Raw genomic sequence first — 16,508 nt, 5'->3', positions numbered from 1 at the left:
AGATTAAAGCTGTGAAGTATTCTGCCTACAATACTTGTGATTATTCTAGTTTTTATCAATCTTTTTTTGTATTGTCTTTTGTCTTATAGACTGGATATTTTAACTAGGTGTTTTGTACAATAATTGTACACCACCTCTCTTGATATTTCAAATCATGTTTTTGTATCAGCAAGCAGAATCTGTTCTAATCCTTCTGAACTTGTGCCATGGCCTTGCTTATCACCAAAGTACACGAGGGTTATCCAGTCGGATAGTCTCATGTGGTAGTGTTGTGAAGTGCATAAGAGTTTAATTAACTGTTAAAGTTGTCCTCATACATGTATACATACAGTGTCTTCATACAAACAGTGTCATGCAGTGAAGTGACATACAATATTGTATGTGGTTTATTTTGCACTGTCAGCAACCATTTTTTAAACATTGCTCATGTGAGGTATACATCAGATGATCTGCCTAGCCCAACACCCAAAATTTAGAAAGAAGTTCAATACATTTTATTCTCAATGCACTTTCGGCATTAAACTTGCATAGGTCTGGTGTTTCCCACGTTTTTTTTTGTACGAAAAAGCACCCAAAACAATTCTTATAAAGTCCATGAATATCATGCATCATTTAGAATGACATCATGCGCACACAATCATGTGCATGCAACTTAAAAATAAGTTGAAACATTTGTGATATTTTCTTCTATGTCCATTTTGAGCTACACGTTAGACTTTAGTCAGTTTCTTAGACTTGTCAAATCTGTTTCGTGACAGAATCTTAATCTGTGGAAGACTTTCTGAGGAAGACATTTACGTTGTCTTGTGGAACTCGTATCATATCACTTTGAATTCCATTTTATGAAAGTGTATAATTTTGTTATCTCAATTTCAATATTTCTTAGATCACCTCTCAACCTTCTGCTTAATCTTTAACGACGTAAGAACTATTTTTTCTTTCTTTCTTTAAGTCCCTGCGTCTTAGGTGGCCTTGACTTTCTCGGCTTGCAGAACGGGGACGGTTCCGAAGTGCAGGAAGTAGGCGAGGGCGGTGGCTATGAGAGGACCGATCCAGTACACCACAACGTGATCAATAATGGACTCTCCCTTACATCCGTACGTCATAGACACGGCCAGGGCGGGGTTGAACATCATTCCGGTCCAACTGGCGCCTACAACAACAGGAAAGAAATATAATTTCATATTCAAATTTTTAAAAGGATTACACCAATACTTTATCACCTCCATGAGAAATGGTGGTACTGTTTTGGTATGTGTGTTTGTCTGTTTGTGTGTCCAGATATTTGTGGTCAGAATAACTTAAGAACCCCATGATGTATTGTAATGATATTTCGTATGTGGGTAGCTGTTGCAAAGACGAAGGTCAAGGTCGACTTTGCCCCCCCCCCCCCTGGTGTAAGACATCGGTACTGCAGCAGAATACCCGTTTTCTGTAACTTTTGTCATGGACATACTATGGTCTTGTTCAAGATGGATTGGATAAAGGTAAGGGTAATAAAAGTCTATCATTTCAGATGACCTTCTAAGTCAAAGGGTAAACCTTTTACTCAAAATGTTCGATATAGAATATCTTGAGTATCTTGTAACACGTATTGAAGACATTTCTCGCCGTTGCTCCAAGGTCAGATATCTGACTCCGTGGCTAATCTTGTAGGCGCTAAACAGATACATTTTACAAGCACATGGCAACTGTCGGGGACTAGAACGTACGTGGTAATGAAATCGGGAGGGGGGAAGGGTGCCCTTGAATTCAGATAAATATCAGTGTCGGTACTGTTGACTGATTAATGTCCACAACCTTAATTGTAAGTACTAAGAGTAAAGTGTGTATCATTCCGACCCTCACTGCTGGGTATCAGAAGTGCTTATGAATAACTTCACCAATGTTTTCGCCAAGTTTTACGTCCAAAGAGACTATAATAATTTAAAAAAACGCCATCCCAAAGGCATTTTCGGCGTTGATGCCACGCGTTTTGTAAGGAGCCGGATGTTTTTCAGCGTTTCTGTCACAGCTTGTGCTGACTAAATAATAGCTCTACAGGTATGGACAAAGATATCCGCGCCATGTCCTGTATATTGTTTTCTAGGTTCGTACGACAACGTGGAAGGGTTTTTAGGAATGCTGCAATTGCATTTAAACAAAAGTATGTTTTACATAAGCTAATAACCTGTTTTACCACTTGGCCAATATTTTGGTCTGCAACCCTGACGCGCTCGTAACTGTTTCTACTTTAAGTCTCATGTTTGTTGACCTTGAGACACCTAAAGAATCTCGCAGCACCGCACAAACTGGTCAATCTGTCGACAGCCACGCCCCCTTCTGGTCGAGGTTAAATCTGCAGTGTCAACATTTCATAAATACCCAATGATAACAATACCACCTTTGGTTAATCATTTAAAAACAAAGGCCTTACATTTCCACAAAACATGGATAAGAACTCTGCAATGTAGCGCTACTTGGTTCCCTTCACCGGTCAAAGTTCGACACATAAAATAAATACCTGCAAGTACGACGCAGGTAGAGAGCGCCGCCCCAAGAAATATGTCATAGTTCACTCCGAAATCTCTCAGCTTCCAGCTGCCCCATCGGGTCAAGAACGTGGCCAGTCCCTCCGCAATCATCCCTGCGGCCAGTCCAGTGTTTAACACCGAAATACAGACTTCTTGTTGCGCCTTGAGGGCGTGAGCGGGGCTGAGCTCTATCGTCCATAACAAGTAGGCCGCCTTGGGAGCCAGCGTGGCACCTACGAGTTGAAGCAGCAGCCTTCCAAGGCACTCCAACTTGTTTTTCTCGGACAGAAAGTCCTCGAAGACTCCACAAGGATTCGTCTTGGCTCCGTCGAAGGAGAAGGCGTAAGAAACGATGAGAAATGGCAGTACAGTCGCCGCGGCGTACGTGCCATAATGCGTGGCGATGAAGTCGTTTTCAGCGACGCAGAACGAGACTTGGAACGCCGAGATCGCTTCGTTGATGAAAACGTAGACTGTCGGCGGTACGGCGGACTTGAGTAACACTCTCACGACTTTACAGGTCACAAACGTCGTCACCAGAATAACCAATGACAAGGCCAGAGACATCTTAGCCCACTTCTGTACACCGCCGTCGAATCCGTAACTATCTGAGAAGTTGTCTGAGTGCTGTCTGTTTTCAACTGACCCGGTTGGGCAACAAGGCTCGCAGATAAAACTCAGTAATGCCTATCAGCTGATTCCGGGTCAGCTACATTGTTTGCCGTTCGGGAACGCCCAAAAAATCAGATTCACCCTCTAGGCGTTGCTTTGATATTCCTTGAGCATGGAGATCCTATTCAAACTTGTTATCGAAAAGCTTTCACATCCTCGACCTACATTTTTATAACGCATAACAGGTGCTACCGATACCCATCTTATTGAAGTGGTCACTAGAGTCTGTGTGTTCTCCATTTTTAGCCTTGACCATCAAATCTTATCAGTAAAGAAAGCTATAAGCAACTCCACGTCACATAACGGGAAAGCTATGCAACAGTCGCGTTCCTAAAGTCTGCAACGTGCCCTGGCCCTGTCTCGACAAACTACTGTATACAGAAACCACATGTTTTAGGTCAGATTGCAGTCAAGGCCTCTCAACACGTGAGAACAAATTTGTAGCACGTGAAACGTTCCGTGGAAGCCTTTTTTTTAAAGCGAAGAAAAGCAGGTTTCTTAGATACAAAATAACGGATTTCGAGTGCAAAAAGTGTTAAAGAGCTTTTTTAGCGTATTCTACGCTTAAAATGAGCACTTAGAACAAGAACAAAATGGTAATGTTTGTAATATGCGATAACATTAAGAACGATCCCCGTCCCGGGCTCTCCTGTTGTTCTGTTTACCTGACTGTTGACACAAGTGGTCGTGCCGGTTCGTTGTGTACGTAAGATCCGGGACGTCCCACACATGGGGGGCATCACGTGATGTCAACATGGCGTCAACGTGGCACAGGTAATGAGATAGACGCGTGAACCAATTAACCAACCAATTAAGGAAAAAACAAACAAACATACAAACCGGCTACAGCCAACCGACTCTACCAGATTGACTTCTCTGGCTAATAGGGAGAATAATTTGCCGGGGGAGTTTGGCTACCAAAGGGAAATGTTAACCTCCCCGTTGACTGACTCTCCTGGCCAATTAATCCCTTTTTTTGCCGATTTCTACGATCCATACCCCGTAGAAAGGCCTGGTGGAGGCTACTACTAACTACCGACCGACTAACCTAGTCTCCAAGCAGACCTACGGGTTGGCAAAGACCGTATCCAACAGGCAGAAGGAGTTTTCATAGCCAACCCAAGGTCTGCTACAACTCAAACAGGGCGGAGCATTTCTATTCAATAAAGGTGCCGCTGCCCCTCCTCGTTGTAATGCTAACAGCCGTACGAATGTCCGGGGTACTAATCTTTTTATGACCAAGCCCAGTCACCCGCGCACGTCCCAGTGGGAGGTTCGCGCCTTGGTTGAGCCTAGTAAAAAGCTCTCACAATAGCAGTTTCTTTCACCCATCAGCGATGTTTGTGGCATCATGGAAAACCGTTCTTACAAAAACATTCGTAGACAATGTTTACTGTTTCAGGTTCAAGCCACTATTACTAGAGATTAACTGCAAGATTCCACGTGACCACATGGCGGGAATTGCCCTTACAGTTCCGACGTAACTGGTCAAAATTGATCGCATTTGTGACGATTGAAGCAGTTTTGGTAGCGATCTTCGTAACAGATTGATTTTGAAAAAGAGACCAAGTCTTTTCTGTTGGCAACATTTAGTTTATTTTTCCTGGGAAGTTTAATTTTCGCGGTACAGCTCTGCCCAAGTGAATGGCCTCTCAGTCGCGGCCTGGAGGTGTCAGCCCGGCATGGCGCCGCACGCCCGTGCGGACAGAGAGTAATAAACTCACTTACAGAAGCACAGTTTGATTAGGTAACAATTAGATGTTAATAGCCTTTGTTCAGACCGACTTGTTCCAGACCTTAGATTGCACTATAAGCTCCTTCTTCCAGTTGGATACGGTCTTTGCAATCTATTGGGTCTGGTTGGAGACTACGACTAACCGGTCGACAGCCAAAAGCAAATGAACAAATACATAACCATCATCATCATGTCGGGCGGGTTGCCCGGACTAGAATACAGAACCAGAAAGCCGAAAAGCAACGACGAGAAGGACATCGACTGTTCATCGTTACAAACGATTCAATGGAATAAACGAATGATTTGATTTATGACTTATACTATTCACTTATAATACAGATAAAGTAGGTGTAACATCAAAACGCTTCGGTCTGCTAAAGGAGGTAGAGTATCGAACGAATAAAGATATGCAGAGGGTGCATAAATGATGTATGCACCCTCTGCATATCTTAGCAAGTCATCCCTAAAGTTAATCAGACTCAGAGACGAATGTAATGGATCTTCCCTAAGCCCATAGTCCCATGAGATTAAGAGCATTTCATCACTTCTGACATGTCTGAAGAAAGAAAAGCACAAGTCAACAGCCCATGCTGTCGCCAGGGCAGTTCGCATTAGCTACCCAGCAACAAGAAAGAATATGTCAAGTATCTTGGCAGAAAGCTGCAGGTATCTGAATGCAACAATTACACCACAGGACAGTGTTCAAACGAGTCGACATGAGTTTTGTTGTCTCTTTTTCATCACTTTCTTGAAGAAATTGATTTCTCTGCAGCTGCGCAAAAAAGCATGAATAGCAGGTATTGAGTGTATCGATCCATGCTATTGCATGCCATGTGAGAGTAAACCGCTAGATGGCGTTTCAGTTGTAGCTGACCGGTAGAATGATATTGAAGCTAGAAGGTTGTAACAGGTGGTTTCTATGGGGTGGGTGGACTTGAACTTCAGAGAGGGTTGGAGGAATGACTGTACTCCGTGTTTCGTAACAGATTAACATTTGTAGTTGAATTCTAACTTGAATCTGTCTCCGACCAAATCTTCCGGCGGCAAAAGTCGTAACTGCCGACCAAGACAGTGACGATTTTTACCACGGAAAGACCGACTTGGAGATTTAACTTGAATATTGATCTGAAGGTCTCACCAGTGACGATGATGGCCACACAGAGGGCGGAGTTGACGTAATCAGAAAGGTCAGATTCTTTCAGCTTCCAGGCAGCGAACTGAGCGGTAAAGGTAGCCAAACCTGCGAGGAGGGAAGAACACAATAAACACACGTATTGGAAGTTAGCAGAGTTTTAATGACGGGAAAACGGGCTGTGAAATTGGGAAAATATATTTCTCTTTTCCGGTGGCCCTTTCAATCCTGTTTGTAAAAGAAGTTTACACAATTGATATACAACTTCGTAAGAAGACATTTTCATGTATAGCTTTTCTTGTAACTTTGAGAGGCCATTGGACCACTTCTGGGCAGTGAACTAAACTCGCTAGAACGAAATCTCTTCTCTCTGAGTCAAAAACATCATGATTGTTAGCAAACGCCAGAATCTGCTTGAATGGCGTTACCTAGCGACCATCACAGTAATTGAACCATGTCCAGCGAGATCTTGTGTTACACAGATAAGAACACAGACAGACGGACAGACAGACAGACGAACCTTCGGCCGCCATGCCCTCGAGGTCCGAACAGTTGATGCAGGTTTCGCACAGCTCCTCCCGCGCCTTCTGAGCGTGGCCCGCCGAGTACTCCATCGTCCAGACAAAGTACGCCCAGCGAGCGGCAAGGATAGCGCCCAGGATCTAGCGACATAACAGGAGATAAGTAAAGACGCTTTGTAAACCTTTACGATACTTGCATTACAAAATTTCCCTTGGATTTTATATCTAGCAAAGAAATAAAAAAAAGAACTAAACGATTAGAATGAGAATCATAGATAGAAAGGATATCTGTAGACAAAGCTTACTACATTCTCTAGGCCGGGACGGGGGGTGATATCGACTTCCAACAACCTTTGACCCATTGCTGACGTCACAGCCGAGTACTGAGCGATTCAGTCGAACATTCCGGTGAGTCGAATGTTTTTAGTTGGCGAACAGTTGCAACTTCTCCACAGTACTATCAAAATGCATCTAATAACGATAAAACTATCACAATACTTACCTGGACAGCCACTTTGATGAGAGCGGATGTCCAGGTGGTCAGCTTGCCCATGTAGTCCTCCAAGACGCAACACGGACACCCCGTAGCGTCTTCAAACACCTTGCAGAAGCCAAGACACATCAGGAAACAGACCGCGGCAAACATCCACCACCCGTGGTCAGCTGTGACGAAGTCCGTCTCTATGAAGCATGCGCAGAACTGCCATGTGGTGATGAGTTCGGCCCAGTAGTCGTAGATGGTAGAAGGCAGAATGGCTTTGCCCACGACGCGGAGAACTTGCGCGATGGCGAAGGTAACCACCATGAATCCGATAGACACAAGGACCGCCATGTTTCCACGCAGCGTTTACGTTTCTTTGAAAATGAGCCCTTGTAACTTTTGAGGTTGTTTCTTCACTCCGTCAGTATCTGTAAAAAGAAGAAAGGAGACCAAATTATCGGATAAGTCAGAATTCGGTCAAATATGCCGTAAATACATTGACTTTAGAAGTAGTATATTAGTTTGTATAAGGGTCAAAACTCAAGTATATCTATATGTCGTAACTTATATCGCCCAACAGTAACGTAGTCGACTATATACGTATATGCATATGCCATATATACTTAGCATCTACTGCATTGTATGTCACGCAAGTACGGTGATATGTTAGAGTGGGGAATGGTAATCATATTTGCATGATTCCGAATAATAATGCATAATAATCCAAATATGGGGTTTGGTATGCTTACATGTAACGTTAGTTTGTGTCTTTTTGCACTTATTTCTGAAGTACCCCTAATCTCTAAGCAGATGTTAGGGGAGGCCAAATCGTTACATTTTCCTAGCTGCCCTTTTCTGGGTCAACTAATTTCTCATCTAGGGAGGCGTAACGGTTTAGCCTCCCCAACATCTGCTTGGAGATTGTCTCTTCGGTACTCCGGTGCATAAATAATAGAACAGACCGCGCAATTACTGGTATTACATTAGCACTGTTTCGAGGTCACCTAGTATTAATGACAATGTGTTGTAACGCACATTTGGAATTGCTCTGCGTAGCCATGTGTAGGTTGGAGTCACAGTTTTTTTTAGCATGTTTGTATGGTGCAATGACATTGTCACATCCCTTCCTGAATATTGGTATGTAATTCTATAGCGTTGATCTAACATACTATGTAAAAACTGGTGGGAAAATCTGCTTCTATATTATGCTAATGTTACCTAATGGGATTTTGATATTCATAGCATGCGTATCGTTCCGTAATTTTCATGCTGAATTGAATGACCGAGGGCAGTCATGGTTGAAAGTGTAAGAATGGTGCTTGTGGAGAATAGCACTTTAATATCCCGGACTTTGGGATGAAGTGAGCCCAGACACACAAGAGTTGCCGTGGCCGAGGAACGATGATCCTTATTCCACAGACACATCCTCTCTTCTCTATTCCTGTCGTCCAACTGTCCTGTTTGGCTTTTGTGTGTCCCTTTTTATATATCTGTCCTGAACTGCTGCGTCATTATCAAATACAGAATCTTCACCAGATGTCTTTGATCGGTTAATCAGTTATGTTACAGTTTTCAAGATGGACCCCCCCCCCCCCACACTATCTTTCTGCCTTATCTTGTCTCTCGGGGCGGGGGGGGGGGTGTCAGAATTTCTTAGAAATTCACACGGTCTATCTCTTTGTAAACACATGAAATAAACATGCACCACATTACAAGTCAAAATGCATGCATGTATGCTATACTGTCAAACTGTAGACTGGTAAAGAGGTGTATAATGGTCTGAGTCTGTGTGCTTGTCGTTGAAGGTTTACTGCATATTGTTATTGTCGTTAACGCTAAAACCACCAGACGATGACTTGTATATAAGTACATGCCGTTGACTCCGAGTAGTGATATAAAAAAGGCTGGTTTATATTCTAGACGAGTTGTAGTGAGTTTCAAGTTATAACGGATTTGCCCATATGGCATTAAGATGCACTTTTGTTTACTTACCCCCCTTTCTAAACGACGTAGATAAACAACGAGTTCCCAAAGTAAAGTATTATAAACGAGTTCCCAATCTGTTTTCTCTGATCGATTGCCCCTCCCCCTCCCCCTTAGACTTCGTACATATCTTTTAAAAGATATACAATGTATATGAAAAAAGTAAGCCATATTAATGATGTCATAATGTTTCAGTCACAGTCATGCGTCATAATCGCATCAACGGCTTGTCAGAAATGATCGACATTTGAAACTTGATAAGTAAGTTTTTCTATGTCATTGACAAAATGTTTAGTGACAGATTTCAATATAGCTGACCATTATTATACAACGTTTAGGGGGGCAAAATTCGTTCTTTAGATTCAATTTTACAGTTGTGATTCTAAAAGGTTGGTAATTAGTACAAATTCAGATGGAGTTTGCATAAAGAATATTTTCTTTTGAAATATGTACTTTCTTCTGGGTCTACCATGGCTACATGACCAACATAACGGTGTCAAGTAACACACGTACAGAGAATAACATTGCATGTTTATAATGTGTAAACGTGGATCTATGTGTTTCTGTTATTATGGATGACGGTTCAAAGTTGGTCCTTACCTTACGTCAGTGACGTTGACGTTCCTTCGGTTTCAGAACGCCGTCCAACAGACGTTCTCTTGAAGTTACCTCGTTGATCAAACTGTTATGAGGGGAGGGACTGGTCCCGGACTGGCTATTTATAAACACCTCCTGGGTATAGTATGGGCAGTATGTGCGCTCAGGGTGCCAAATACGGACCACATGCCCCATTAAGGGATATGTATTGACGAGTCGTGCGGCCGTTGGTGTTCCATATCGGACATTTCAAATTAGCATCTCCCTTTCCGTCATTCTGTGGCCTGAATATTATGATAACAAGGGAGAAAACGTTGTTTAAGCTTGAAGTGTATTGAACATAGTAATTGATTAAATACGCATACAATGAAAGTCAATATTCCTTTCTTCTTGCCCTGTGTTATACATTGGGAAACAGACACAAGTCTTGGCGTAGCTTGAACAAGAATTTATCAGTGTTATGAAAAGTTGTTGATAAAAAACATTTTGATAATATTGCTGTCAAGCATTTTGACTTTTCCACAAAAAAAAGACTTTTCAAAAGTACAAATTTCAAGATGCTGACGTCAGCTGACAGAAACATTGCCAAAGATGTTGATATTCATATATTCACATCATAGACAACTGAAGGTTATCTATCTTTTAAGTCAACCTACCGTTGATAATGGGACGACACCTTCAATCATGAATAGCGGACCCCGGTGTAGTTTACATTTGTTTCGCCAGGGGACACTTACCTTGTTGAGTAAATGCAATATTCGCCTATGCACGCTTGCATGCATTCTAGAAATTGGTTCCATCATTGCATTCTCGTCTTTTGATATTTCAAATAGTAGAAAAATCGCTTAGGAATATCTGATTGGCTCAGATGTCTTCCATGTTACATCGCAATTAGGCCTAAAATAAGGTCTTTATTTTCCTATTTAAAACCACCACCCATTCTTCAAAATACATATAGCCTTTTGCTTGCAATATTAATTTTCCCAAACCATCTTTCCTTCACACTCAATGCCATAGACCTTACCGTTGCTTTTCCTTTGGCGGTACATCAAAGACACGCATCGGTTGTCCCCTCGGCCATATCTACCAGCTCAGCACGGAACTGGTAGCGGCGCTTCCTTGCATGTACCTTAAAATCGGATTTTTTTTTGGAACCGCAAAATGTTCCTTATCTTAAAATCGAAAAAGAATTCTCGCATAAGATAACAAGACGGCCTAAGTCTGGAATCATTCAGCTTACCATGGATAGTTTCTGCAAAAGTGATACCCTTTTCGAGTATCTGTAATTAAATGTGTAGAGAAAATTTCGTTGTTTACGGTATCCGGTGCACCCCGAAAATGGGGCCAACAGGGGCGTTGGGTTCTGCCGCGGGTAGAGGAATTCCCTCCATTACGAAAATATCGATTATCTTCCCCCCGCTTCCTGTCAACTGGATGCTGTATTTACCTCAACCATTTAGCTAGCAGCTGCACATGGGGTTTAACAGTAAAAATTCCGAAGTCTATTTCCTGATTGCAAGTGGCGAGAGGATATTGATTTTCCCATCACAGTATTAAATGAGTCCTTTTTTGACGAAATATACGTAGCTAATACCAACGGAGACACAAAATATTAGTGTCAGTTTTTTGTGTGTCAGATAATATTGTTGTCCCTTTGTACGTTTATTGTTTGAACCTGGTTCTGGGATGGCAGCAGTAACGATTTACAAGTCAAACCGTTCTTTTAACCCTTTTATCATATTCTCAGCGGTGAAAAGAAAAAAAAAAGATGGATGCATTATTTTTCAATATCGTCGCTATATTTGGGGTGGAATAAATAAAGGGCAAACGCATATGTATGGATGTTTAAAATATAGTGTGTCCCCCACCCCCAAACGCAATACTATATCCTTGATTTTTCTCTGTCAGCCTCTGGCCGTCTGATAGTACACAAGTGCTGAAATGGCATTTACAGCATCCTCCTCTGGGCAAGCATGTGACGTCATGTCCGGACGCAGGTGAGCTTCCGGTTTAAACATGGCCCACACTGATAGTAAAACTTGCTACAGGCGGAGATTTGAAGGAAATCCAGACAAATGTTTTGTAAAGACAGGAACATTAATTACTACCAGTATGCTACAGAGGATTCAACCGGCCAGTCTATCTATAAAAAGTACTAAAACAGTGGATACGTGAAAGTAGTTCTTTTAATGGATTTCAATACCACCTCTAACACATCGCATGACCCTTTTTATAATGTTGAAATGACATCAGAATATATGATGATGAATTGATGATACATTGCTACAGCAAGAGGATACATATGGTATTGTAATATAGCGGGTTAATGACCCGCCCTGAGATCTATATGGTGTGATATGGCATGGTCGTTCCTATAACCACCGAATAAAGTACCGAGGTCGCGAAGCCATATAGCCATTGTCCATGTCATGCTAGTAGTAAGTAGTAACGTTACTGTGTGCAGAATTTGATTTTGTGTCATACCTGGGCCGCCAAAACGTTCGCTACGGGTGTTCCGCATCACACGGGGTTCTATAGAATGTTTAGAATGCATTTCGAGTGTTCCTGTTGCGCTACTGCCGAACATTGGAACGCAAAAGCGGGTCCGTACGATGTTTACAGACCCGCAGGTCCATACGAAGTTTATAGACCCGCTTTTGCGGGTCTATATGAAGATTATAGACCCGCAAATGGAGCCTTCTGATTGGTCGACGACATCTACCTATATGATAATACAAAATAATTACCCACAACAGACCTTCAAAAGACGGATGGCATTGAACCTAGTATGTATGTTTTCTTTCCCAAAAGAGTTATTTCCGAAGATTCACATGATGCTGTTTAAGGAAGGCTCGTCTGTTTGTGTCGCACACTGTCATATAATGTCTTCTAAAAGATAATTTGAATGCATCATGAGACAGAGAGACAGAGAGACAGGGAGAGAGAGAGAGAGAGGGGGGGGGAGAGAGACAGAGAGAGAGAGAGAGACAGAGACAGAGAGAGACAGAGAGAGACAGAGAGAGAGAGAGAGAGAGACAGAGACTGAGAGAGACAGAGACAGAGACAGAGAGAACAACACCATGCACATGCACATGCACATGCACGAGAAGACCTGGAGGGAAAAGCGGAGGAATGGGGTGTTAGAAAGGTCACAGGTGGCGATTGTCGACATCATTGCCAGATCAAAGGCACTCCCACGGTGGGCTCCACTCTTCCCCTGGCTCTTGCGATAAGCTCAAAGCAGATCCAAAGAAGCAGGAAAATCTTCTTATCCTTAATGACTATCTATTTTCATCATACCGCAGAGCGCACTGGTGATACATCGGATCCTGTCAAGGTTTTATTGAAGATTTTGTGGGACAAAATGAAGGACAAATCTTTTCAACACTGACTGTCTCAAACACAATGTTGTTGTTGTTAAAGTTGTTCATGTTGACATTGTTCTCATGATAGCAAATTTCCATGCTGCTCCTAGATCCTGCAGTTGGGGATATTCCTCCAGGGATGGGTTGTCAGCCCTTCCTCTCTAACGTGCTCGAGCTAACTCCTCGCAAACTGGACCCCCGTTTTGCTTCCCTTCTGAAAGACGGGTGCAACTCTCTTCCAGTGCTTCCAACCGAGATGCCCTGCCCTGGATTTGAACCGGGGTTTGCTAGTTACCTACTTATTGGAACCAGGAGCTCAACTGTGCGGCTACTACCACTTATAAGCTACAGGAACATCCCTCATACTTCTGTCACTATAAATGTCTCCGAATAAATTCCATTTACCCTGGGGGAACAAGCAGTGCGATTGGTATAAACCAAGAGACATTTATAACATAATCCTCATCTCTTTCTTCTGATGCGGCACGATTACACACTTTCCTTCGGAGACCCACGCACTGCCGTTCGTAGTCTAATTTCAAAGTTCCAGCTGCGTGTAAAGTATTAGCCCCAAAACTGTGGCTTTCCTGCAAAAGCTCCAGAAAGGGCAAAGACTTTCCTGTTAGCCTACAGACAGTCGTACGAATTTCATCAAGTCTTTAGTGGCTTTAAACCACGGATTTCGTACTACAGCCTTGGTATTCACAATATTAATGCTTGTATAGGTTGCCCGAAAGCCATTTATCCTCTAAATGTCTATTTTTCACATTGAGATATTTTTTCTCATCCTTAAAGTTGCAAGAAGGCTGTCTTCACAGTAAACTGTGCCGACTTAGAACTAGATTCATTGACAATCGACATTCTTGAGACATCTCACCGGTTTTGAGATATTTCAAGTGATCTGAAATATTCAATAGTCTTGGAGATATTGTTCTCTTCATAAAAGACCAAAACTCACGTCCATGTTTTGGTATTTTCATGATACACATCAGGATTTTACTGTCACATTCCTCAAAAGAAGAACGATAGTCCACCTAGATCTAGCTAGGCTCAACTTTCATCTGTGTGTGGGAAGGCATCCAATGTGTTGCCTGGCCTCCGGGTGTTTCCTATGGACATGTAGTAAACATCGAGCACATTTCACTCCTAACATCCCTCCCAGCATCTGTAAGCCCATAACGACATCTTGTATGTTTTACCACAAGCTGGTGTCAAGGATACCCTGGTGTATTGTCGTCATCAGTTTTATCTACCAGAATACAGCCCCACAACATGTTTGATTTATAGTTATGAAGATACGATGGTGACTTCAGTTTGATATATTGTTCTAGCGTCCAAAACGTCTTTATGTATCACAGGAATCTACTTCGTGCTACATTCGTTTGCGTCATGACTTGTCACAATGATACCATCTTGACGCCTGCGTCTTTGACAGAGAACACTAACTAGTAACGTACATATCACACAGGCATGGGGAAGGATATCCCTCTTGTTCAACTGGTAGAGGCCTCAGAGTTGAGCACTTGGTTCCAATCATTTAGTAACTGGGAGACCCCTGTTCAAATCCTGAGACAGGTCATCTCGGTTGGGGCTTCACCCGTCTTTCAGAAGGGACGTAAAATGGGGGTCCCGTGTCCGAGGAGGTGCAACGGGTGCGTTTAAGGACAAGGGCTAGCAGTACCTGCCTGTAATGTAAAAGATATACCCTGCTACAGAAACAGCAAAGAAACTTGCTGACCTGTGTGTCACTAGTCACTACAAGCCGAAAAACAGCAACAGACAGTAGGACACGCAACGTCCTGTATATATATAATTCTTGAAACAGTGTTTGTGTAGTGAAAATGTTTTACCAGTTAAAATATTGTCATCTGTAATAGTGTGACGTACAGGAAGATGTGCACTAATGATATGCGCTTTCCTCTATCTCATTCTGTCACATTGTGCTATGAATGACTTTTGTGTTGTATATCATTTAATCTTTCATAACGGTAACTATTTGGTTGGCGTTGGAATTATGTATCTGACATTTCTCCCACGTAGTGCAATAAACTATATTCTTAGAAACCATCTTTTTGCTTTAAAGACGTAATACATACATTAGCCACTGACGAAAAACCGCCTCTGAAGTAAAGGGAGAAAATTGCAGGACAGATAGCCGGTTAGCTACAGGTTACTCTAAAGGCAAAAGAATACTGGATTTATAGACATACTGAAATGTCATTTTATGCGTGTGGAGAAAAACTACACACCCCACTATTTGTAAAACCCTTTACGTCTTTTTCATCCGGCTGAGCTGTCTTCACGTCGCAGCCCGTACCAAGTCTGTACATCAAACATCATCCACACCGCGCGGTGTCTGGTCGGATGTTCTGTCGAATGCAAGACATATCTGGCGCACGAAGTAAGAAGGCTTTTGTCACCTCTGCTTGCTCTTGTCGTTCAGACCCAGTAACACCTATTGTTACAAACACCCTCATCTTCCTGGCACGGTTACGTACTGCATATACTAGAGGCGATGTGCAGTCCTAAAACTGAAGGATACTGCAGCAGATAGATCGGCTTGAGTATAGCAGCAGACTTCACACCCACGTCGATAACATCAGTCACCAAGCTTCAGCACCCACGGGGGCTCTTATCCTAATCCCCGGCGGAAATATATGGCCATCCCGCAGATCTCCGCCATTCTTTCTTTATCCACTTCTTCTGCATCTGACATTGAAAGAAAAGGCCAAGAAGAAGCGAAGGAAAGGAAACAAAGAGGCCGCAGATATATTGATAAAAGGGATGTCATTGTGTAGCTCAACTGTCGGGTAGCGGCTTTGCAGTTGAGTCTCCTGGTTCCAATTTATTGGTAATTGGGAGACCCCGGTTCTAATCAGGGAGGGGTATCCTAGTCGGGGCTGCACCTTCTTTCGTAAGAATGGGGGTCCCGTGTTCGAGGAGGTGCCTGGAGCACGTTACAACAGCCTCATTACTCAGACTGGCTGTAATGCTACAATCTGTTGAATAATCGTAATTGCACAGAGGGCTAGAAGCACATATAACAACACGTGGTCTAAAGAATGTAACGTTATAATACAAAGCATGAAACACTTAACTACTACATTCTAACGCTAGATACAATGTATCAAAACACTATGTACTATTCTTGATCTATACACCTAACAAATTCTTATCTGGTTTTGAATCACATGGAGACATAACTTGTAATACTTTATGTATAAACACACTTGTCCCAGACATAAAGGATTATACATAGGCAACAGATTGACAGCTATTACACTTACTCCAATCTAAATGGACTGAAGTTGTTTCTATGAATCCAAAGAGTATGTATGTAACTTTAATGTAACCAGGAGTTCCTATTTCATATGCCATGCATAATACCACCTCGATTATCAATAATAATGAAACAAGCTATCTTGCACCAACAAATCAAGACCATAGCACATCCAGGTCAAAAGATGGAAAAAACGTTCTGCTGCAGTACCAAGGTCACATACCAACCG

General features: G+C 42.5%; 1 protein-coding gene across 2 annotated transcripts; it reads right to left on the bottom strand.

Annotated features, from left to right (window-relative positions):
- Window positions 1-353: 353 nt before the first annotated feature.
- LOC136446872 (aquaporin-12-like) lies at window positions 354-9,832 on the bottom strand. 2 transcript variants are annotated; one of them, XM_066445516.1, is made up of 5 exons: window positions 9,638-9,832; window positions 7,076-7,482; window positions 6,573-6,714; window positions 6,059-6,160; window positions 354-1,153 (listed from the first exon to the last, which is right to left on the bottom strand). In XM_066445516.1, the coding sequence occupies exons 2-5, from the start codon at window positions 7,403-7,405 to the stop codon at window positions 963-965; spliced, it is 765 nt and encodes a 254-aa protein (XP_066301613.1). In that variant the 5' UTR covers window positions 7,406-7,482; window positions 9,638-9,832; the 3' UTR covers window positions 354-962. The 2 variants fall into 2 exon arrangements, with proteins under 2 accessions (XP_066301613.1, XP_066301611.1); XM_066445514.1 differs by lacking the exons at window positions 6,059-6,160; window positions 6,573-6,714; window positions 7,076-7,482; window positions 9,638-9,832 and adding an exon at window positions 2,504-3,428.
- Between the last annotated feature and the right edge of the window lie 6,676 nt (window positions 9,833-16,508).

Source organism: Branchiostoma lanceolatum, chromosome 13, assembly GCF_035083965.1.
Source record: "Branchiostoma lanceolatum isolate klBraLanc5 chromosome 13, klBraLanc5.hap2, whole genome shotgun sequence".
Classification (NCBI taxonomy): domain Eukaryota; kingdom Metazoa; phylum Chordata; class Leptocardii; order Amphioxiformes; family Branchiostomatidae; genus Branchiostoma; species Branchiostoma lanceolatum.
Note: the sequence above shows the minus strand (reverse complement) of the source record. Positions and strands in the feature narration are given on the sequence as shown.